This window comes from Sparus aurata, chromosome 13, assembly GCF_900880675.1.
Source record: "Sparus aurata chromosome 13, fSpaAur1.1, whole genome shotgun sequence".
NCBI classification, from domain to species: domain Eukaryota; kingdom Metazoa; phylum Chordata; class Actinopteri; order Spariformes; family Sparidae; genus Sparus; species Sparus aurata.
Window position 1 is genome coordinate 33506438 of NC_044199.1, and position 25397 is coordinate 33531834.

General features: G+C 40.9%; 1 protein-coding gene across 1 annotated transcript; it reads right to left on the reverse strand.

Annotated features, from left to right (window-relative positions):
• Positions 1 to 24431: 24431 nt before the first annotated feature.
• Positions 24432 to 25397, reverse strand: LOC115593856 (odorant receptor 131-2-like). The gene has a single exon (XM_030437533.1). The coding sequence runs from the start codon at positions 25386 to 25388 to the stop codon at positions 24432 to 24434; it is 957 nt and encodes a 318-aa protein (XP_030293393.1). The 5' UTR covers positions 25389 to 25397.

Genomic DNA, 25397 nt, shown 5'->3' on the forward strand with positions numbered 1-25397 from the left:
CCGCGTTGTCCGGGGCTGGGTCGCAGGGGCAGCTGCCTGAGCAGGGACACCCAGACTTCCCTCTCCCCGAACACTTCCTCCAGCTCCAGGATCTTATTCTTTCGGTCATGACCCAAAGTTCATGGCCATTGGTGAGGCTAGGAACGTAGATCGACCGGTAAATTGAGAGCTTTGCCTTTTGGCTCAGCTCTCTCTTCACCACGACAGACCGATACAACGACCGCATTACTGCGGCCGCTGCACCGATCCAGCTGTCAATCTCACACTCCATCCTTCCCTCACTTGTGAACAAGACCCCAAGATACTTAAACTCCTCCACTTCAGGCAGGAGCTCTTCCCCAACCCGGAGGGAGCAAGCCACCTTTTTCCGGTCGAGAACCATGGCCTCGGACTCAGAGGTGCTGATTCTCATACCAGCCGCTTCACACTCGGCTGCAAACCGCCCCAGGACATGCTGGAGGCCCTGGCTCGAAGGAGCCAACAAGACCACATCATCTGCGAAAAACAGAGATGAGATCCAGTGGCTCCCGCACCAGAGCCCCTCCGGCCTGTGGCTGCGCCTAGAAATTCTGTCCATAAAAATAATGAACAGAACCGGTGACAAAGGGCAGCCCTGCCGGAGTCCAACATGCACTGGGAACAGGTCTGACTGACTGCCGGCAATGCGAACCAAGCTTCTGCTCTGTACGTACAGGGACCGTACAGCCCTTAATAGAGGGCCTCCGACCCTGTACTCCCAGAGCACCTCCCACAGAATGCCACGAGGGACACGGTCGAATGCTTTCTCCAAGTCCACAAAACACATGTGGCCTGGTTGGGCAAACTCCCATGAACCCTCGAGCACCCTGCGGGGATATAGAGCTGGTCCAGTGTTCCGCAGCCAGGACGAAATCTGCATTGTTCCTCCTGAATCCGAGGTTCGACTATAGGCCGAAATTCTCCTCTCCAGTACCCTGGAAAAGACTTTCCCAGGGAGGCTGAGGAGTGTGATCCCACGATAGTTGGAACACACTCCCCAGTCCCCCTTTTTGGATAGGGGGACCACCACCCCAGTCTGCCATTACAGAGACACTATCCCCGACTGCCACGCGATACTGCAGAGACGTGTCAGCCAAGACAACCCCACAACATCCAGAGACTTGAGGTACTCAAGGCGGATCTCATCCTTCCCCAGTGCCTTGGCACTGAGGAGCTTCTGGACTACCTCAGTGACTTTGGCTCGAGTTATGAATGAGTCAACTTCTGAGTCCCCAGCCTCTGCTTCCTCTATGGAAGGCGTGTCAGTGGGATTGAGGAGATCCTCAAAGTATTCCTTCCACCGCCCGACAATGTCCCAAGTCGAGGTCAACAGGTCCCCACCTCCACTGTAAACAGTGTTGGTGGAGGACTGCTTCCCCCTCCTGAGGCACCAGATGGTTTGCCAGAATTTCTTCGCGGCTGACCGATAGCCCTCCTCCATGGCCTCCCCGAACTTTTCCCAGACCAGAGTTATTGCTTCCGTGACCGCCCGTGCTGCTGCACGCTTGGCCTGTCGGTACTCGTCAGCTGCCTCAGGAGTTCCCCGAGCCAACCAGGCCTGATAGTATTCCTTCTTCAGCTTGACAGTATCCCTTACTCCCAGTGTCCACCACCGGGATACGGCCACAGCTCCGCACAGCCACGTCAACAATGGAAGTGGAGAACATGGTCCATTCGGACTCAATGTCCCCAGGCTCCATCGGGATCTGGTCAAAGCTCTCCTGGAGGTGGGAGTTGAAGACCTCCCTGACAGATAGTTCCGCCAGACGTTCCCAGCAGACCCTCATGATGCATTTGAGTCTGCCAGGTCTGTCCAGCTTCCTCCCCTGCCAGCGGATCCAACTCACCCCCAGGTGGTGATCAGTTGACAGCTCAGCCCCTCTCTTCACCTGAGTGTCCAAGACATACGGCCGGAGGTCAGATGATACGACTATAAAGTCGATCATTGACCTCCGTCCTAGGGCATCCTGGTGCCAAGTGCACATATGAACACCCTTATGCTTGAACATGGTGTTTGTTATGGACAAACTGTGACTGGCACAGAAGTCCAGTAACAAAACACCACTCGGGTTCAGATCGGGGAGGCCGTTCCTCCCAATCACACCCCTCCAGGTAACACTGTTGCTGCCTACGTGAGCATTTACGTCCCCCAGTAGAATGACAGAGTACCCGGTTGGAGCACTTTCCAGTACCCCTCCCAGGGCCTTTAAGAAGGTCGGGTACTCTGCACTGCTGTTCGGCCCATAAGCCGAAACAACAGTGAGAGACCTATCTAGACCTATCTAGCTGGGGAGCTATATGCAAGCCCACACCAGCTCGCCGCCTCTCACCGATGGCAACTCCAGAATAGAAGAGAGTTCAGCTCCTCTCAAGGAATTGGTTCCAGAGCCCAGACTGTCCGTGGAGGTGAGCCCAACTATCTCTAGCCAGTACTGCTCAACCTCCCGCACTAGCTCAGGCTCTTTCCCCTTCAGCGAGATGAAATTCCATGTCCCCATGGCTAGAGTCACTGTCCGAGGATTGGGTCATCGGGGCCCCTGCCATTGACTGCCACCCAAATCACACTGCACCGTTCCCCTCTGAACCCTCCTGTGGATGGTGAGCCTACTGGAGTATCGAAGAATCACCACTGACAAAGTGCATCCACTAATTCAGTTACAAACACATTTCATTTACTCTAACTTCTTGACAATAAAGGCCCCCAGTCATCAGTAATACAGAAAATGTTGTGGTTTTAGTAGCAGGAACTGAATTGACTCCTGAAACAGCTGAAAGTGCTGAAAGTGTGTAATGAAAAATGTAAAACACAGCAGATGTTTGAAAGAAAGAACAGGATGAGAGAAACTGAAGAGGTTCGGTTAGAAGCAACATCACCGCGGCCCTCTTGGCAGCCACAACTTGGGGCTACTCCGAGGAACGTCTTTCATTGGTGTGGCACCAGTAAAACTGCTGATGCAAAAGGAAATCAGCGTGGCTCGGCTTGACTCAGTGCAACCAAAAGTCCTAGTGGATAAATGACATTATACTCATACACATGGGGTGGGAGGTCACCCTCCAACAGGAGAGGGCAATCCACTGTTTTCCGTCAGAGAAAAGTGTTTATGCAGAACGTTATGATGCCACAGTCAAGTTGACCTTTGACCCTATATAGACAGAAGTAAAACTTAATTACTCCTCATTTATTTAACCTGTTAGACATTTTCTTTGAATTTTTTGTTGTAATCATTGTATGGTCGAAACGACCTTTACCTTTAAAGGTCCCATATTATGAAAAACTGACTTTTTCTGGGATTTGGGGTGTTATTGTGGGTCTATGGTGCTGCCACACACCTAGAAACTTTGAAAAAAGACTGTCCGTGCTTTTTTGAGTGAGATACAGATTTCTGAAGGGGTCTTGCCTGCAGTTTCCAGATACACGAGTCAAATTTGCTGCGGCTGTCGACGTCGATGTCCTAGGGAAATGTCTGCATGTGCAAGTATTTAGCTGTGTTTATTTAGTAATTTTACACAAACTAACCAAGCAGTGTCACATAGTACTAGCTAACGCTAACCGCGCGCTTCTAGTTAGCGATCAACGCGGCCTCCACATGCAAATCCAGAGACCCGGTCGGTCAAGCGGTACATACACACACCCTCCCCCGGGTCTAAATTTTCAGGATTTTGTGAAATAATGCATTTGAAAACGTTTTTGTGTTGCTGCATGGTGTTACACGTGAGTTATCCTCATGGCTAAAACGTGATTTCAGACGTACGTGACATCACTCCCCGAGACGCAAGAAGAAAGCAAGAATATATTTTATTACTAAGGAAAATGACAAAAATAATTGTAATGCACACTGACTTGAATAAATTACTTTAATCTGATCACTTGTTTGTTAATGTTAATGCATTAGATTACTCGTTACTGAAATAAAGAGGTCAGGTTACAGTAACATAATGCGTTGCAGCCTTTAGTGCTTGAACTATACTGTAACAGTGCTGTCATGTGTTACTCCTATCCATATCTGGGAATGTTGTGCAGAATAATTAAACTATGATTACTTTTTGAGAACATTTGCCCATTTCTTGAAATTGTTTTCATGTTTGATTGTCTTTTTACTGTTCAAGACTCTACCTGGCTGCACTGCATTACAGTGAGAAGGCTGATAGAGGACAAGCCACCACATCATCAGGAGATCCTCTTTTCAAGCTGAGCTTTCCAAAGTCCAGGAAGGGAGAGTGCAGAGCTAAAACAGTCATCCATCCAGGCATGACATTCTGTAAGTTTTACAATCTTTTATTTGAACTTCTCAAATTATAATAAACATGGACACACAGGCATCACACAAAAGGTTGAAAAAAAAACACAAGCACTTAAAATCTGAATTCTTTTAAGTTGGTTTTCAAAATAAATAATAAGAAGAATGTATAAATATGAAGTAATTAGGAGAAGTAAGAGAAACTTTACAACACTGCAGCACAAGGCTTTTTGGTTCTACTGCAATTTTCCTGTAAACATTCATTTTTGTTTATTGCACTGCAGACTGAGGTGATGCACTGTTGGACCTGATCTCGAGAAGGTTTTCCAGGACCCTGCCCCATATGTGAACGAGGTGCTGAAACTCATAATCCCTGAAGACCTCTCGGACCACACAGACAGGCAGCACAACTCTCACTCTCCACCCCAGGGGGCCCCAGCACCAGCTTACAAAGCTTCTGTAGGCTATATTGACTGAACACAATTCAATATAAAGTCAGCACTGAATGTTTACACCCATGGCAACTAGATACTTTTTTTGTTATTATTTTCATATTAATATTGAAGTTAATATATAAAGTCAAAATGTTTCACTTCAGATATTTATTTTCTTGTTCTTGTTATTATTTAATTCATGTCAACACATGTTTACAAATGTTTCTTACAATAAAACATCTTTCCTAACTGTTCTGTGTTTTTATTGTTTGATATGTAATTTTCATGGTAGTAAGTAAAAGATAAACTATAAGCAATGTAAGATAGAGGAATCAGTAATGTACTTTTCATCATAACACTTTTGCGATAAATGAATAGTATTTATGTGACTAAAAGCTTACTGCACTATTCCCCTCAGACGTAAAGCTCCATAGTCTGTCTGATAAATGTTCAGTGCATTCTGCAGTGCAGATACATTCAGGCAGACAGGTTACAGGCCAGGAGGGTCCACCATGCATGATGGTGGCTCAGGATGCTGCTGTAGTCTTCGTGTAACCTAGAAATGATGAAAGGTAAGTGAGTGACAATAGATGAGAGAAAAGATAGACTGCAAAATAACAACCATGTTTGCCCAGTGTTCACACTTAATTGTGGTATTTCCATACAGCAGATATTCTCAGGTTCTGTAGGCATTTGTTTACAATTGTCACAGGAACACCTGCTTTTATGCAGAATTTTTATTATTCATTGGAAACTATGATCACTAATCATGTCACGTTGTGTCTTTGGTAATATATCTAAAGTTTATAAACCGTTGTAACTGGTTAAAAAACTATTCTGCTGGTAGAGAGGTGATGGGAGGCAACTGTGGCTTATTGAAAATTAGTTGTTGAAAATTGCTGGCAGTAGCTCATTACAGGTCGTCACTGCAAATAAGAACAGGTTCTCAATCAACTTACCTGGCTACATAAAGGTGAATGATAATATGGGGTTACGCTTTTGTCTTGTAACGGCCATTGCTAAATTGCATCCGCGTTACTGCAACTGAACAGCAGTAAACACCAGCTGAGGTTTGGCTAAGCTTTATGATGTAAACACTCGAGGCAGAAGAAGGGGGCTGTTATCTGTAACAACGCGGGGCAGACGGCCAGTAAGCCCGTAAAACTTTTGTTAGTCTGCAGTAACATAAAAGTAATGTGGAGGTAACAAACTTAACTACTAACCACTGAGAAACATACATGTTCATTCTTGGCAGCTTGCTTTCTTCTGGAGCCTCTTGTTCTGGGTCGGACCGCAGTCTGATGTCCGGGGGCCATTACTTCCGGAAACTCCGCTGTTGCCATGGTCACATGATGCCGTCCTCGCGTCTTCCGCAGGCAGGAAGAGGTGGGCAGCACCGTGGGCGGCGCACGCAGTAGCTCATTAGCATTTAAAGGGAAAGGCACTGAAACCAGCCACCTGGAGCAGGGCTGTGAAACTGGTGTTTCAAGAACCCTGCTGTGCTCAATCCTTCAGCTTATTTCGACCAAAGCATGTTATTAACATTCCATTTTGACTTCAAGGAACCATGTCAAGAAGCAGAAATGACCATAATATGGGACCTTTAAACCACCTAAATCTTATCAGTTCATCCCTGAGTCAAATGCTAAAGTGTGCTGCTGTGGTTTTTCAATTACTGAAACTACTGCACTGATTCAACTTAATGTTTGATTAAGTATGAGTAAACAACTAAGGGTGTAGAGGCTATTTTAAATGGAGATTTGTTAAGAAATCACCTCGATTAATTGCTGCTGATTTTAGTAATTGTCAGGACAACTGAGACAAAGTGAGCACTTCCTCTGAAAGCAGAGATTTTACAAGAAGACAGCATTGAGAACATTGTTTATGTACACAGAGTTTACTAAAAAAGAAAGTTTTTAGACAGATTCCTGTTGATTCCTGTCCACAACCCCGAAATGTATTTGAGTGGAAGTATGAAACAGCAGAAAAAGGAAATACTCAACACAATTACAACAAGACCCTACTTAATTGCAGCACTGAAGCCTAGTAATTTTCACTACATCACTATATATATGTATATTTATATATATCCACCTGTTTCCTCAGAAGCCTATGGGTGCTGCCATGACAGATAACTACTTCCGCAGGCGTTTTTTTGTTTCCGGTTGCCTTGCAACTGCATGACTGACCGCTGCCGCTAAGCTAGCCCTAAACAACTAGCGTTAGGTCATAAGTGCTAAATTGTTTTTAAAATGAGCTCAGGTACAACATGTGCTGTTGTTGGTTGCCACAACAATTCATGAAAATTGAAGTTTTTTTCAGAAATGTCTTGTGTAGTACATCAACCACTTAGACAAACTTATCCGTGCCCTGCGCCCTACACGCCATGCTGAGGAAGGAGGAACGGATAGTAGCGTGGCTCGCGGCTTTGACATTAAAATAAATACTTGGGTTTATGAATATCTTCCACAGTGTAGCTGCTGCATGACTGTATGACGTCCCTAACCTGGCAATGTCCGAGCAGCCGCCTGTCTCCACGACTCCACTTTCCTTCAGCATTATCCACGCTGTATGTTTAGCTTGTTTGACACTCTGGCTGGGTGCTACTGCTGCCTTCAGAAATATAAACTTGCTGTGTTTCTTCAACAGTACTTTCCCTATTTTGTCACTGTGCAGGTAGTTGTATGCTTCTGTGCGTTTGTAACTGCGTAATTCTCCGCCGTCAACACCTTCAGAAAATATAAGATAAGCATTAGCCCGACGTTAGCTACATCGATGTCGATGTAGCTAACGTCGGGCTAATGCTTCATGTCATCTGCCCACTCCGTGAGAACTGACGGGCGAGGCACTGTGAGAACTGTCCTCACGACTTATTAAAACATATGTACTGCGTATCCACCTCCGATTTGTATCCATTCTGTCGCTTTCTTTGTGTTAAAAGCCGGTGTTCCGAACATAGACTTCAATTCATCGTAATGGCGGGGTTTCCCTTTTTTTCAAAGACCCCGCTATTCCGAAAAGTCTATTGGGGAAACCCCTCCATTCCGAAACCCCCCCACTCCGAACGGACTCAATCAGAAAGGAAACGGAGGCTGCGCATTTATCCTTTTTTTCTTTGTGGGTTCAAACGGATCAGGTGGCTGATTAACCGCAAAACAAGCCTACTTCATATAAATGACATAATGCTCATTATGCTTCAGCTGGAAAAATGGCTATGTTGAATTGATATTACTTTATCATGCTAAATATCCGAAATTGTATGAAAATTGCTCCAATGTGTTATACCGATGTTCGGACATATTCAGACACAGCCTGATATGGGTTCTGAGCAAAGGAATGTCTGTTTTCTCCCCCGGTCTGTTGTCAGCAGGAGCGGGGCTGCAGGCTCGCGCCTGGGTGAAGTGGGCTCAAGCCAGAGTTCAGCCGGGCTCGAGCCGAGCGGGGAGAGAAAAAATGTGTATTACTTTTGCTCTGTGGGAGATCTCCCACAACAGAGTGGATGAGAAACCAAGGGGGACAGATCTGCCCAGCAAACATCAGAACGCAGAGTGCAGCCTTTGTCTGTCACCTGGTTCAGCACCCTGGACAGCTGCCTGCGTAACTGGATGTGGGAATTTGATGCATTTGAAGCCGCGACATTTGGTCAGAAACGTCATATATAATAACATTGTTTCGAGTCGTAAACAGTTCTGTAAGTGTAAGAAATAACAATCAATTAGGCTATTAGTGTTAGTCCTTCTTCATATAAAGTTGTGTTACAGTCGCACAGCTGGAGACCGCTAACAAAGTTAGAGACAAGAGAGACAATGTATGAAATCCCGCGAAATGATGTGCGGTCAATATGACCGCTTATGGCTGAAATAGGTAAAACAAATCATATTTTCTTTTCCTTTTGTGTAATTTATATAAAAACTATTCTCAATTAAAATACAGACACTTGTAGAAAAATGGTTAGAAGTCTGTAATGTTTGCATTTTGTTTACATCGCAGATTGATAACTTAATTGTGATAATGTTCAAAGTTATTATTATTATTATTATTATTATTATTATTATTATTTACTGTGCTAGGTATTCTTTTCGTGGTTCTTGGTGCTTGGAGCAATATTGTTGTTGTGGCATTCATGCCAATAAAGCGAATTTGAAATGAATTGCATTAATAAACCTTTAGATTCTTGCCTATAGACTGACAAGTGTTGTGTTTACAAATGAGCAATACATCCAGATTTCTTGAGATTTGTACTTTCAATGGGAATTTAAATTTAAATGTCAGGCGATGTTTTCTTCATGGAAATTATTTTTCGGGCAAGAGAGAGGGAGCGCGGACGGGGGATCCGTAGTGTGACAGCAGAGCGGAGGGTCAGCAGTTGAATTTTGCACGCACGGTCAGTATTATTAGTAGGTGTTTGAGGTTTATTACGTTTGCGGACATTATTACATTCAATGTAATTATGTAACAGCCTTTGCGCCCTTGCCTTACAGCACCTTTGCGTGCGCACAGTTTGCGTGTGTAGGCCCGTGGTCATGATAATCCGTCTATGGCTATAAGAGATGGATACACAATCAATTTCATGTAATGTTTATTGAATGCTTTTTTGAATTGCTTTTTTTTTTTCAAAGACAAACTTAGCAGCAGTGCTCAATCCACTCATACATTTTTAACCTTCCACAAAGACAAGTTATGTTAAAACGAACGAGCAGAGGGGTCATTCCCCGGCAGATCGCACCCATGGGCCACAGTTTATTTCAGAATTGTGCGAGTGCGGCTGGAAGTGGGGATTTCAGCACCACGGATAGTGCGTGTAAAAAGATTAGACAAACGTTTAAATGTGTTTGCTGCAAGCGAAAATATACTATATAATAAATGAAGATAGTGACATAGGCCTATTAGCAATAAAAAGCAATGAGATGTGTGAGTGCAGCCGGTGAGCGGACGGCAGTGTTTGATGTAGGAAGTAATGTAAACTTGAAAATCAATTTCGGAACAGCGGTATTTAATTTCGGAACGGCGGTGTTTTGAGGGGAGGGTCGGAACAGCGGTGTTTCGGAGTGGGGGTGTTTCGGAAGGGTGGTGTTCGCAATGGAGAGGTGTCGGAATGTCACGGCGCCCCCCTGATGGGTTGTGTTTTCACCCTTGTGTTTCTGATGGTGATGATAGAAGCATGCCTCAGTGGGTAACACACAGCTACATATCTTTCCAGAGACATCACCACCAATGTGAGAGGAGAGACTCCACTTGCATCACTGACGAGCATGACAAGGACACCACACACAGGATATGTTAGTGTTATGCTACAACAAGCTAGTATAAACAGTACCTGACTCAGTGCCAATACTACAGTGTCTGCAAAAAGGAGGTTAAACAGAAGAATGTAACGGGAAGTCTCACAAAACACAGATTTACTCCACAAAGTGAAAATTAAAGTCCCATTTATAAAGAGGAATGTGCAACATGGTACTATAGTCATAGTGGATAAAAGCAGTAATCCCAGGAACCCCTGATACTGCACTCCAACAGTGAAGTTCATCTGAGACTGATCTGTATATGACATCTTCAAGCGATACTTACTTAAGGAGCATTAAAAGCACAATGATTTCTGTCCAGTTTATTTTGGTGAAAGATTGAAGATCCAAACACATCCACAAACACACTTTCCTGTGCAGAGAGGTAGCAGGTTAGAGGCCATGAACAGGCAGAGCTGTTCTACAAGGTTTCCCAAACCTCATGTATTGTTTATGATCCCTGTCCTCACACCAAGTCCAGAGACCTGTGAGAAATAATGAGGAAGCAGTTAGTGTTTTTTTGTTTTGTTTCCTCGCTGCTTCCATATTGTGAGTCTACTTCCTGGAGATAGAGAGAGGGAGTCTGAATTTGGTCCAAACCTTCTGTCCTCTTTACATTGACTTGACCACTGTAGGAAACATTACTGATCATACTTTGAATAAAACAAATGTGTGATGAATTGTTAGCCGACTTTGTTAAATTTCCTGTGAAGATAAATATAAATGCATGAACAGACTAAGTAGATGGTGAGTTGTTAAAGATATACTGTGTGTGTGTGTGTGTGTGTGTATAAATATATATATATATATATATATATATATATATATATATATATATATATATATATATATTAGGGCTGTCAAAGTTAACGCGTTAATAACGCGTTAACGCGCGTTAATAACGCGTTAACGCAACATCCTCTTAATGCCGTTAATTTTTTTAACGCGCGATTAACGCTCGGTATAAAAAAACAAAAAACAAAACGCGCATTGAAAGATTTACGGCCGTCAGTGGCACCTGTAGTCTTGATCCAGAGGGTGGCAGAAAGGGAATCAGAAGAAGATGCAGCAGGGTTGGCGGTTCGGGAAAAACACGGTGGACTGAAAAGTGAGGAAATGGAGAAAGGACTTACCGTAAAATACCAAATAATAGCCGGGGGGTTTAGTTGTTTCAATCACTTAACAGACCAAAAGGCAATTTGGGACAGGCGTTTAATTCCTTCCTCACAATAATCCTGGATGAAAACATTACAAACTTCTCCAGCTTCTCTGTGAATTCTCTGGCATCCTCCTGTAAGTGAAGTTGTTGCGGCGGAGGAAACGATTCAGCCAACCAGCACTCGCTGCAAACTCCTCATCTCTGCTGTCACTCACGGTGGCGGACATTTGTTTCTCCATCGTCCTGATCATTCTGCGGGACACTCTCTCGTGGCGTGCCCGTTTGCTGATAACTCATCCCCGCATGTTTATCTCAGGCTCCTCTCTAGCCTTCTTCCTCCCTCCAGCAGGCAGCCTGGCCCTGTTGATGTCCTCCTCGGACAGACGCTCAAGCTCCGTTTCTCTCACTCTCTTCTGGTCGACAGAGAAACATCTAGCGGCTGCTTCTCCCGAGTTTTCCTCTGCATATTTTAACAGAAAGTTTGAATTTCAAGTGGTACTTTTTATTGTTTTGCTGCACCGGAGCCATGGCGATCATCAGTGTGATACTGACTGACAGAAAGCAGCACACTGCGTGAAAAAGGCGAAGAAGAAAAACGTGCAGTGTCAGTGGACACCTCTTCTTCCTTAATTTTTAAAAAAATAAAAAATTAGACCCGACATTTATTTGGAACCGGCGGTTATTTACCAAAATATACATCTGCACCGGCGTTTAAAGGGACCCTGTGGATAATTGAAACCCGTATTATTTGGTCATTTACGGTATGAACGGCAAACTACTTTCGAAACACTGCCAGATGGTTCGGTCGATAGGACAAAAGTTATCTGCATGTACTATCGACATGAAATGACTTACCATCGAAGTACATTGAGTCTCAAATATCACTTGCAAGCCAAACACAGGGCAGATGCAGAGAGCCCCCCCCCCCCCGCCAAAAATGTTCATAATGCAAGCATATTTGCCCTTTCTTATGTTGTTAAAAGTATTAAGAACATTAAAAAATACATCAAGGTACATTTAGAACAGAAAAAAATGTGCCAAAAAAATTGCGATTAATTTGCGATTAATCGCGAGTTAACTATGGACAAAATGCGATTAATCGTGATTAAAAAAATTAATCGTTTGACAGCCCTAATATATATATATATATATATATATACACATATCTATATGTGTATATATATATATGTATATGTATATGTATATATATATATATATATAGTTAGATCCCGAGCTTTACCCCTGTCCAGGATTTACTCGACCAGCTCTCCGTTATAAAGGGTTAGATCCCTATAACCTATAAAAGGTTGCTAAAAAGTGGGAATTTTAAATAGGGATTTTAAGCTGGTAATGAGGAGACTCGCCTAGCTTCTAACTGCCTGAATCCGAACGCCTTCCCTGCTTCCTCTGGTTGGGCACCTGACATGAATAGCCCTTGAGTCAGATACAGCCACCAGCCACGCCCATTAATGGCAGCTCTCCTCTAAACGATCTGGGCTCTTGGTATGGTGCTAGGTTTGATTTTAAGGGCTTTTGGTAAACCCTAAGGGCCTATATTTCAATTTGGTAGGCTAGAGTAACCTTTAAGAACCTTTAAGATATTATGCACACTTAACACCTGACTTTTACTTCCAATCAAAGAGACATAAAATCAATGTCCACAACTTTAACTTTAACTATATTATGTAGGTTTTATTGCATAGATTTTAGCAAGGGCAAAGCATACAGCGCAATACTTATTTCAATTACTATCACTCATTATCAAAAATACTTCTTGATAAATCACAATACTTCAAATAACAAATTAATCTAAAAGAGCTGAGGCTTGGTTAGAAATACTTAAATTTAGGTGAGATGGAGAGGGTCAGGTCTATCCAGTGGCTTGCCTTTCCCTTCCTGCTGAAAGTCCAAGTCCTTGAGGCAAATCACCAACCCGGCCGGAGGTCTCGTAACTTCCTCAAAGTCCAAACTTCACGCCAGCAGCGTGAACAAAAGTACTCCAATATCCAAATTGTAATCCACAGCATGTTGGCAAAAATGATTCATCCGTTGTGCTCTTAATTCCTTTGTCTGTTTCTGCTGAAGATTTCTTGAAGTCCTTTCTGCGATGTTTAGGCTGCTCACATTCTCCGTCTTAGGTGTTTCTTCAAGGCTTGAGCGAGTGGAAGAACGAACTTTAGTCCGTGCTCCTCAGGTTATATACACTCTTGCTTCGGACACTGGCTTGGTTTTGTGTCCTTAGTAGGACATGTTTTCAGCATCTCTCCATTCACTGGTTGATAACCCCTTGACTAAGATTTCATAATGCTTCTCTCTTGCTTTGGACGGTGGCACGGTTTTATGTCCTTATTAGGACATTTTCCCACTATCTCTCCGTTCAATGACTAATAGTCCCTTAATGACGGCTGACGATTTCATAATGATCCAACATGCCTCGGTCACGGTCTGTGCCCGTGTCCAAAGCGTGATCAGATTTCGACACTTCCTTTTGGCCTCACGTTGACCTGACCAGTTCTTTAACACTTTCTCATGACCTATGCTCAGCACTGTTTCTTTACTGATTTTCATTAGATCTCTAAACTTCAATACATCATGGTTACACCTTACACCTCCTTTAACTTTGCAAAGTTAATACTAAGTCAAAAATGATCATCAGAGACAGAATGACAGACAGAGCCTTGAGTGTAACACTTCCTCTTTTTCACAGACACCCCGTGTTGCCCTTTCCTCTTCACTTCCTATTTCAACACACCTTTAATGTAATGTTTTAACACTTTCCAATGAATTTATGGCAAAGACAATGCAGCACGCAAAGTTTTGATAAACTGCAGAATCATTTCAGGACTAAGTATAATGTCCCTTTATTGTATTTGTGTCTGACAGGAGTGTATGACTCTCAACTTTCTTGACACTGTCTCCGTGTGTGTGTACATACTGGTATTTATATTAGACAGGAGTAAATGGATCTCAACTATTTTGACAATATATATATACATATATATATATATATATATATATATATATATATATATATATATATATATATATATATATGTATCAATCAATCAATCAATCAACTTTATTTATAAAGCACTTTTCATACATGAGTATGTAGCACAAAGTGCTTTACACAGGAAACATAAAACAATAATAAAGAAAGCCCCTCCCTCCCACCCTCCGTACTATATACATGCACACATATGTACACACACATACACACACACACACACACACACACACACACACACACACACACACACACACTCTTACTACAGGAAATAAGGAGGCATGGCAAGGCACTGAGGATTGAGGAAACGCCACCTTTGGGGCCGTCCACACTGGGAGGAGTCACAGGCTGTGCCACGGGGGGCACCAGTGCCCAGGCCCCCCGACCCTCACAGACAACAACTGGCTGGGCCAAAGGGACACAGGGACAGCACCCCCAGCAGCATCCCAGACACAGCTCCCAGTGTGGAGGACCCCCCTGAGGAAACTCTGGAGTTAACCCTTAAAAACTAAAAACATAAGATAGGATAAAAACCCTGACAAAAGATAGTTAAATGAAGTGAACAGTTAAAAGGATAAAATGCATAAAATAATAATAGATAAAATAAAATAGTATCGAAGATGAATAATAATAATAAAAAAAAAAAAAAAAAAAAAAAAATTTAAGATGAAAATAGTTTAAAAAAAAGGAAAAAAAAAACAAGATAGGAACAACAACTAAAATACGATAGAACCACATAAGAATGGAATAAGAATTTAAAATATTAGTTAAAAGCCTGATTAAAAAGGTGTGTCTTTAACCTTCCCTTAAAAATATCAACAGTCTCTGCAGACCTGAGGTTCTCCGGCAGGCTGTTCCACAAGCGGGGGCCATAGTGGCTAAATGCTGCCTCACCGTGGGTTTTAGTTCTTGGTTTTGGTAGGGATAAAAGGCCAGAGCTGGAGGACCTCAGGGTCCGCGAGGGTTGATATGGTAAAAGCAGGTCAGATAAGTAGGAAGGCGCAAGGCCGTTAAGACATTTAAAAACCAGTAAAAGAACCTTAAAATCGATCCTGAAGCGCACAGGGAGCATGGGGAGCCAATGCGCACGGGGGAGCCAATATATATATATATATACATATATATATATATAATTTAATTGGCAGAGAAAGTTATCTTTAATAAATGCTAATGCAATGGGCCATCACAGTCAGGAAACTTTGAAAAGCCCTGGAGTAGAGCTGGTAAATACGGTTCCTTTTAAGGATTCGAGTCATTATGAGTCACTCACTAGATTGAACCAGGTTGTGCGAGTCACTTGAGGCAGTATTGCCTAATCACCATGGAAACTCAGTCCTAGCTCATTGTCCCTTAACCACTAATGTAGTAAAAAGTACAGTGCAATAAAACATTATATACATGATTGGAAAAATAAAAGAGATACTTAAATAGAATAAAATAAAATAAAACAAATAAATAATAGAGTACTGAGGTAGGAATGGTGCAAATGGATAAAGTTCCCAAATACAGATAATAATAGCCTCCTTACAATATACTTCTTAATATTTATATATAATATCTATATATAAGATATTTTTTTTTGCTAAGATCGCTGACCTAATTTTATTTTATTATGCTACATCTATACACCAAACCTACAGTAGCCTAGGCTACCAGCCGAACATTGCGTAACATTATGTTATTTCAGAGGTGGAAGAATGGCTTCTGCTGTTCTATGACAGGGATGTGTTTTTCATGCTGACTCGAGGAAGTCTATCCCAGAGACTTCACTCGCTTGTCTGCTACTGATTCAGAACGTAGCCGGCTGTTTGCGCTATCCTGCTCTGACTTGAGTCGTGGCGGTTTCTAGCATTGCGGCTCGCGAGCTAGTGCTATGACAAGTCTGCTGTGTTTCGCGGGCTAGCTTGCAAGCCTCGATGCTGTAGCTTGCGAGCCTCTTCTTCTTGTTTACTGGCGGTTGGCATCCAGCTCAGTACCACCACCTGCTGCTCTGGAATGTACACGCTTCGCCTCGTTAGTAAATGAGAAAAAGAAGTTGCACATGCCTATGAACCAAATGGTACACACGGGCCCCGAACCATGACAAGGGTACCGGACGGAACGGATTTTTTTGATGTACCGTTCCACCCCTAATAGATATATATATACAGTGTTTCCTCTAGGATTTTTTTCAGCAGCGGGGGCAGGCTCTCCGGGGAGCCGTGGCAGCGTAAACAAATGACACTTGACTGCAGATTTTACTTGTATGCCCAGCATAATCCCCCTTTTTATTGAATGGCTGGCATGGAAAATGGCTTTTTAAAGGCTGAATGTAAAAATAGAAAATAATAACAAAAAAAAAAACAACAATAAAAAAAAAGTATTAAATTTAAATTTAATTTAATTTAGGGTCCCAGCCTGACTGCCCGTGCTTCCCTTCAGGTTTTTCTTTTCTACTCTCATCTCTCTCTCCTGCTCCTTCACTCGGCTCTCCCCCTGCTGTACTCTGCTCTCCTTCACTTTGTTCCACTGCTCCTCCCTGTCTAATGTTACTTGTCTTATACGATTACATAAAACATTAACGTTAGATAATTTACACTCACATCACTACACATTACAAGTGTGAACACAATTTTTAACCTAACCATCATCATTTGAGTCAGTAAATGGCTAATGACGGGTGATGATGGGTGCTTGATGTGATGTCACTTTCAAGGCCACACTCTCGCGAGTAATTACCACCAGTAAGTTCTTGGGGGGGAGTAGTTACTGAGCAAGATAGTTATCTACCTCAGCACTCGCGACACCTGACCCAGTGCAGGACTCTGCTGTGAAGCTGGAGATATGATGCGGCGGTGGTGTATATGCTACAATTTTAAAAAAAGGAAAAAAAAAAAGAAATTTGAATGAGCAGCGCCTAGGATTTAGGAATGGCGGCCCGCCACTCCTAAATGAATGTAGAGGAAACACTGATAGATATACACGACCAGTCAAACGTTTGGACACACCTTCTCATTTAATGTTTTCTCTTTATTTTCATGACTATATACATTGTAGATTCTCACTGAAGGCATCAAAACCATGAATGAACACATATGGAATTATGTAGTAAGCAAAAAGGTGTGAAATAACTCAAAACATGTTTTATATTTTAGATTCTTCAAAACGGGTTTGAGGTCTCTACCTGGCCTCCAAATTCCCCAGATCTCAATCCAATCAAGCATCTGTGGGATGTGCTGGACAAACAAGTCCTACTGATGGATTGAAATATGGACGGAACTGTGCAAACTAAAAAGGACTTATGATGACATTATAGGAAAAAAAATTGAATATAAACTAAAGAGAGCAAAATGAAATGATTATGAAAGTAGGGAAAAGGCAGGAAAGCTGTTAGCCTCAAGACTGAAAAAACAAATGACAAAAAATAAAATTTCTAGTATCAGATTACTAAATGATTGAATATCCTCTGATCCAGATCAAATAAACAAAACTTTCACTGAATTTTATAAAAACCTTTATGAGTCTGAAGGTGATGATAACCCTGAGTCACTAGAAAAGTTTTTTAATAATGTAAAGCTTCCCTCCTTAATAGAAGAGGAAAAACACACATTAGAACAACCCATTACTCTATCTGAAATAAATCAGGCCATAAATTCTTTTGCTAAAAATAAATCTCTGGGGCCTGATGGCTATAATGCAGAGTTCTATCAAGAATTCAGTGGGGATCTATCACCCCTCCTTTTGCAGATGAAGCAAGCATCATATGAAAATGTAAGTTTCTCACCGTTATTTAATCATTCACATATTACATTAATCCATAAAAAAGGTGGTTTCATGAACTGGTTTCATGAAGAAACGATACTTGTCTGATATTACAAGGAAATTATTTAATGTCATACAACATTCAAAAAAGCTTCCTCTGTCAGCTGCAATGTGTGCTATTGATGATGAAAAAGCGTTTGACTGCATTGAATGGTCGTTCTTGTTTAGTGTTCTACAGAAATATGGGTTCGGCACCAACTTTATACAGTGGATCAAAATGCTTTACCACAATCCTACGGCTTCAGTAAGAACGAATGACTTCTTTTCAAAACCATTCACTTTACATCGAGGCACAAAACAAGGGTGCCCAATTTAAGGTCTCCTATTTAATTTGGTTATTGAGCCATTACCTGAGAAAATAAGATCTGAAAATTATATTAAAGGCATATATATTGGAAGTCAAACATATAACATATCATTGTACTGTGATGACATAATTTTGTATCTAATAGATGTAGAATCCTTCTTCTTCATCTCACACAGATCATTAGTAGATATAGTAAATAGTGAATTGGGAGAAATGTGAATTGATGCCTTGAATAAAACTTGTACTATCACATGTGTATGGAATACCAAAATAAAATGGAAACAAACAGAATTAACATATCTGGGACTAAAAATTATTAATCAAACAAGAGATATTAATCTCACTCAAACCTATAACAAAATAAGAGCAAATATTGATCCATACAAAAAAGGCGGTCTGCAGCACCCTAACTTTCTTTATTATTATTTATCATTTGGTTGTCAGCAAGTAAATATGTTTTTGGATCCTGGTGTGATTAAAGACTGGAAAACCATTGAGGAGAATATCTTACAAAGCTTGAATATTGACTCAGGATGTCTTTATTGTATGAAAACACTTCCTATGGTACTGATTTGAACTCCCATTGAAGTGTCATTCAACATTTTAAAGTCATGTGCAAAGGTTTTAAGAATTGACACAGATACTTCAATAAATCTATGGAGGACCAAACTTGACATAAGTATAAATAACAGGGTTCGTACACATTTTTCGAGGTCAAATTCAAGCACTTTTTCAAGCACATTTAAGGGTAATTTTTAAGATTTTCCAGCACCTTACTGCTGGGGTAAAATACGTATCTAAAGGAATATATATACTTGTGATTTTTTTCTTCACTTTTTATCACGATTATGTACATTGTATTATGCTGTAAACATCTAAAATTGTATTCTATAATAGCAAAAACTTCAGAAATTGATTATCCAGTCTGATCCCAATTTTGTAAAAGACACAGAGTTATAATGTCAAGCACTTTCAAGCACTTAAACTAAAATCCAAGCACTTTTCAGACCTTGAAAACACAACATTGAAATTCAAGCACTTTCAAGGATTTCAAGCACCCGTACGAACCCTGAAATAATTAAATAAATTCATAAATGCACAAATAAATAAATGCATAAATAAATGAATAAATAAATAAATGCAGAAATAAATGTATAAATAAATAAATAAAAGTATAAATAAAAGAATAAATGCTTTTTATTTATTTCTACATTTCTGTTCACCTACATTTATTTATTTCTGTATTTCTGTTCACCTACATTTATTTATTTCTGTATTTCTGTTCACCTACATATATTTATTTCTGTATTTCTGTGTCCATATGTAAATGAGGAGGTAGGAGGTCCTAACCTCAGTCAAGAGCATGATTGGTTACAGGAGTGTGCTCGATGAGGGTCTACTACTTCTGCCTTACTAGCAGCGCTGATTCCTGTACACTGTACAGGAATATTGCTGGCTACCAGCAAGCCCGCTCAGCTAACTGTTAGCTGCAGTTGTTGACATTTGTTCATGTAGCTCTGGTTTAGTTATGAATTTGACTGGCGTTCATTTTAACTTGCGAGGGTCCCAGGTGTGCTGGTGGTGTGGTTTGTGAATCCCGTCTGGAGAGAGAGGGGTCCTCAGCCATGTCCGCTAACCAGGAAAAACATTCTGCTCATCACTCAAGTATATGTGTATTCTAGACGAGCGCTACAGAGCACAAATCGTCCAAAAGTGCATGTTGTCGGTCTCATATCTTTGTTGTGAATGTCTGTACTCTCAAAGAACTCATGTGTGGAACAGGCCGAGGCATTAGTTCACGCCGAGCAGCTCGAGAGCGGAGTGGAGACCCCTTTTAGCTCTTATGTTAGCTGTTAGCTGCTCCCTGTAGCGCAGCGTCCAGGCTACCTTGTGACACCGGTTACCATCGGGTATTTTTCATTCCGCACTGTTCAAATGGTCGCTTAAAGCCATCGTTCCGAGCCGCATACATCGTTATTAAGCTGAAGCTAAGTCAGTGCTAAAACTGTACACTGTCATACAGCCTGCTGGTCAAACAGTCTGCAGAGTACGTTGACATCCAGCCCGAGCTCAGCGTGAGGTCAATCAGCTGTGGCAAATCGTGAGACGTCCAGATCAACCTGTGATACAAACACCAGTAGCGACAATGGTTCATAGGAAAGCCCAGACATGTATCTCACTCTCGTGGTAAAATGTGTCAACAGTTAACCTGGACGCTACGCTCTCAGCGCTACAGCGAGCAGCTAAAAGCTAACTAGCAGCTAACTGCTAACAGTGGTGTCCACGCCGCAAATGCTTAATACTGTTCCACACATGAGTTGTTTGAGAGTACAGAGATTCACGACAAAGATATGAGACCGACAACATGCACTTTTGGACGATTTGTGCTCTGTAGCGCTCGTCTAGCAGTGGTTTGCTAGTCGCAGCCCCGGCTTCTCCGTGTGGATAGAAGTGTTCAAGCCACATCAAAACGAATACACGTATACATGACTTGGAGCGATGAGCAAAATGTTTTTCCTGGTTAGCGGACATGGCTCTCCAGACAGGATTCTCAAACCACACCACCAGCACATCTGGGACCCTCGCAAGTTAAAATGAACGCCAGTTAACCTGTCACACTGGTCGAGGCCATTAAGCTAACTGGAGCTGTTTTACAATGTTACAGAGAGTGAGGCTTGAGATCAGGAATCGTTTGCTTTTGTCTGGCTCTCCGATTTGACCAATCATGCTCTTGACTGAGGTTAGGACCTACTACCTCCTCATTTACAGAAATAAATAAATGTAGGTGAACAGAAATACAGAAATACAGAAATAAATGAATGTAGGTGAACAGAAATACAGAAATAAATACATGTAGGTGAACAGAAATGTAGAAATAAATAAAAAGCATTTATTCTTTTATTTATACTTTTATTTATTTATGTATACATTTATTTCAGCATTTATTTATTTATTCATTTATTTATGCATTTATTTATTTATTTATGCATTTATTTATTTATACATTTATTTATTTATTTCAGCATTTATTTATGTATTTATTTATTTATGTATTTATTTATGCATTTATGCATTTATTTCTTTATTTATACTTATGTCAGGTTTGGTCCTCCATATAAATCAGCCAATATGGCAGAATCCAAATATAACAGTGTACAAAAAGATTATTAATTGGAAAAAGTGGAGTGACTAGGCTTTGTCACATATTTTCTAACAATAATAATTGCAATTGTTTTAAAAACTTTGATGAGTTAATCACTAATTATAATATTCCAAAGAGTGAGTATTTGAACTTTATTACCTTACAACACTCTATTGAAAAAGGTGTGTCGATAGAAAAGCTGAGAATTTGCGTACACACATTTGAAAAAATTCTTTACAGTAATAACCTGCCAAATAAAAATGCAGTTAAATTATGGTATTCAACTCTGAATGACAGCATTGGTGATCAATTTGATGTTTGTACAAAAAAAAATGGGCCAGAGATCTGCATAAACGAGAGGAAGAGCTGTCCTGGAATGGTATATGGAAAGATGCAAGGCAACCTTTTCGATGTATAAAAAATAAACTAAGACAATTCAAAATACTCAACAGATTATACAACACACCGTCAAAACTATTTACAATGGGCTTACAAGAAGACGGTAAATGTCTAAAATGTGGCAATACTGATGGAACTTTGTTTCATTTACTCTGGGATTGCCATAAAATAAAATACATTTGGTTTGGTATAAGAAAACACGCTATGAACCACATTAACATAACTATTCCACTAACACCAGAGTCATGTATATTAGAAGATCTACATAATTTTAATAAAGTTCCACCAAAGGACAAGAAAGTGTTCCTCTCTTTATGCATGATCACAAAAAAGGTGATCATCAATAACTGGATCTGTGCCAAAACTCCATCGGAGAGGGAGTGGGTCACTGAGGCAATGGAGGCAGTGAATTTAGAGAAAGTAGCCTTTAGTTTGGAAAATAATGATGTGGGCTATGTTGAAATTTGGGCTCCAATGGAAAATTATTTGATGTCGTTGTGATGTACAAGTTTTTGTCCTCTCGATATTTCTTTTGAGTTTGCTCATGAAGTTTGTAGTTATAGTGCCTGAGACCATTTAGGGGTGGGGGGGTGTTTTTTTTTTGGAATGGACTGGAAGCGTGCTATTTCTTTGTCTGCTTGAGTTTTGCTTTCTGCTTTTTTTTTCTTTTTCTTTCTTTATAGTATTATTATTAGTTGAAATATGTTTGTGTTGGGTAAAAAGGACGTATGTGTATGTATCTGTGTTAATTAAATACATCCTATCCATGGGGTCCCACCTCACAACTTATAAAGGATCTGCTGCTAACATCTTGGTGCCAGATACCACAGCACACCTTCAGGGGTCTAGTGGAGTCCATGCCTCGATGGGTGTGGGCTGTTTTGGCAGCAAAAGGGGGACCAACACAATATTAGGCAGGTGGTCATAATGTTATGTTTGATTGATGTATGTACACACTATAATAACGGTGTCTGATAGTGGGTTGTAAATGGCACTGGCAGAGGTAGTTGCAAACAAGAAAAGTGCTAAATGGGTGAAATAATGGAAACCACAACAACAAGCTCAGAACTTCCAGTCTTTTCTTTCCATTTCACTTCTTATATACGGGGCAGCCAAAGTGATTTTCTCATCAGATTGTGCCAGTGGACACACCGTGAATGCCAGGGCAGCATACTAAGAGGGATCAATCCACTGTTTTCCGGCAGAGAAAAGTGTTTGTGCAGAACGTTGTGATGTCACAGTCAAGTTGACCTTTGACCTTATATGGATAGAGTCACTTCACTATTTCATCCTGCTAGAGATTTCTTTGAAATGTTTATCATAATCATTGTATGGTCACAGCGACCTTAATATTTGACCACTCAAATTCGATCAATTCATCCCCGAGTCCAAGGCCCAATCCCAATACACTCCTTGCCTCCACCACTTGGACCTACCCCTCCATTTTGCCTGTTCATGCCTAGAGTTCAGGTGTCTCAATTCTTATTGGGATAGAGGGCTAGGGTTAACTGTTGTTCTGTTATTGTTTGTTTTAGTTTCTGATTTTATTATTCCGCAAGTCTCAGGAGTTTGCAGGCTTATCTTTAAGATATCTATTTCTTTCTATAACATCTCTTTTGCATTCAACTGTCTTAAATTATTCTTGACAGCAAAGTGTTTAAACTTTACAGTATATAATCTGAATGTGTCATTTCCTGCCCTGTACAGTGTCATTCATTCCAGCTGCACCTATAGCAAAGTGGGGGCAGCCTAAGTTGGCCAGGCTCTCATTACATCAACAAATGAATGCTGCAGTGACAATTTTATGTAAATTATCCATTTAATAACCTGTTACACTTATACCATGTGATTTTACTATATGTTATCATTATACAACAGTACAAGTTCTCTTCCTCAGTTTCTTTTCGATTAAATATCTAGTGAGGCTCCAAGTTTCCTCCTACTAAAGCATCCCACAGTAACAAATGTTAGAAATCACAACTATGCATATAACATACATAACAATTTGTGTGTAACACTTGACGACTTCTTCTTGGCAAGTCTAAACTGTCAAACTACATGAAGTCAAGAAAATTATTTAGGACTCATTTACAATTGTCTCATGATATACAACTATAGTTAGGCCTGCTATGACAGCTTATGTTGTCTTAGTTAATGTCAGGGTGTCAAAAAAACACATCTCCAACAATGTTAACTTTGCATTATGAAACAACATAACTTACCAAATAAATCATGAGAATAATCAATAGAAACATTGTTAAGAATCTTTTATGTCTATGACCGGTGTCATGTCAGCCTTATGCACATCCCCTTCAAATAAAAAAGTATCACCAATAAATGTAGTTTTATGTTCTTTGAGGATATAAGTGCTTTTTTTGTATTGTTGTTTCCTTTAATCACAAATAATTTAAACTGACACATAAACCTGTTTGGTGTAGCAAAACAACTTTAATTTGAAAATAATAAATCTGTCATGCCACATTGAACTATAAAATGTGATAAATTAAAACTGATTACCACACACAATGCAGTACATGTATTTAGACAGCTGAATGCAACCTCAGTGAATTTCAAGCAGTCCAGTTTCTGTCCTGCTCAATCACAATAGCCAACAAAAAGACCTCCATGAAGACTGGACAAAGCTTTATATTTTAGCCTTTGCTGAGATGGGGGATTGTTTTATTCGACAACAGAGATTGTACATGAGGACCGGTCGGATGGTTCGATCTCTTATTCCATAAATGAGAGAACTCAAACATCTGGGGAAGAGCGAAACAAACACATACAAAATAACCTGGTTTTCCGCACGTTTCATCATTGTTGCATTTATTGAGATAGCTGTGAGTATTGGCCTGTATATAGTTGAGGAGAGACTGAGGCCCAGCTGCACCAGATGCAGCAGCAGTGTGTTTCGAGCCTTATGGGCTGAAACTTTGTCTGTGGAAGCTGACCTGGCTGCTACCATCACAGCAATATAGGAGGAAATGACTGCCATACCAGCTGATATAAACAAGAAACAAGTGTAGGCTTTATCATAAAGATCAGACATTGGCCCAGGAAACATAGCTACTATAGAACAGAAATCTTTCATCTGCAGGTCCTCAAATGGAAAATGTATCAGCAGAAGAAGTCGAGCGAGGACATTTAGTGAACTGAAGGTCCAAACCACACTGATAGCCACCCTTGTGTTTTTGATGGTGATGATAGAAGCATGCCTCAGTGGGTAACACACAGCTACATATCTTTCTAGAGACATCACCACCAATGTGAGAGGAGAGACTCCACTTGCAACACTGACGAGCACGATAAGGACACCACACACAGGATATGTTAGTGTTATGCTACAACAAGCTAGTATAAACAGTACCTGACTCGTTTCCATCTGTACAGTGTCTGCAAAAAGGAGATTAAACAGAAGAATGTAACAGGAAGTCTCACGAAACACAGATTTACTCCTCAAGGTGAAAATTAAAGTCCAATTAATAAAGAGGAATGAACAACATGCTGTCATAGTCACAGTGGAAACAAACAGAAATCCCAGGAACCCCTGATACTGCACTCCAGCAGTGAAGTTCATCTGAGACTGATCTATATATGACATCTTCGAGTG

Bases quoted from the DNA above. Each gene is read 5' to 3' on its own strand.
- LOC115593856 (XM_030437533.1), bottom strand. From the start codon at position 25,388: ATGTCATATATAGATCAGTCTCAGATGAACTTCACTGCTGGAGTGCAG.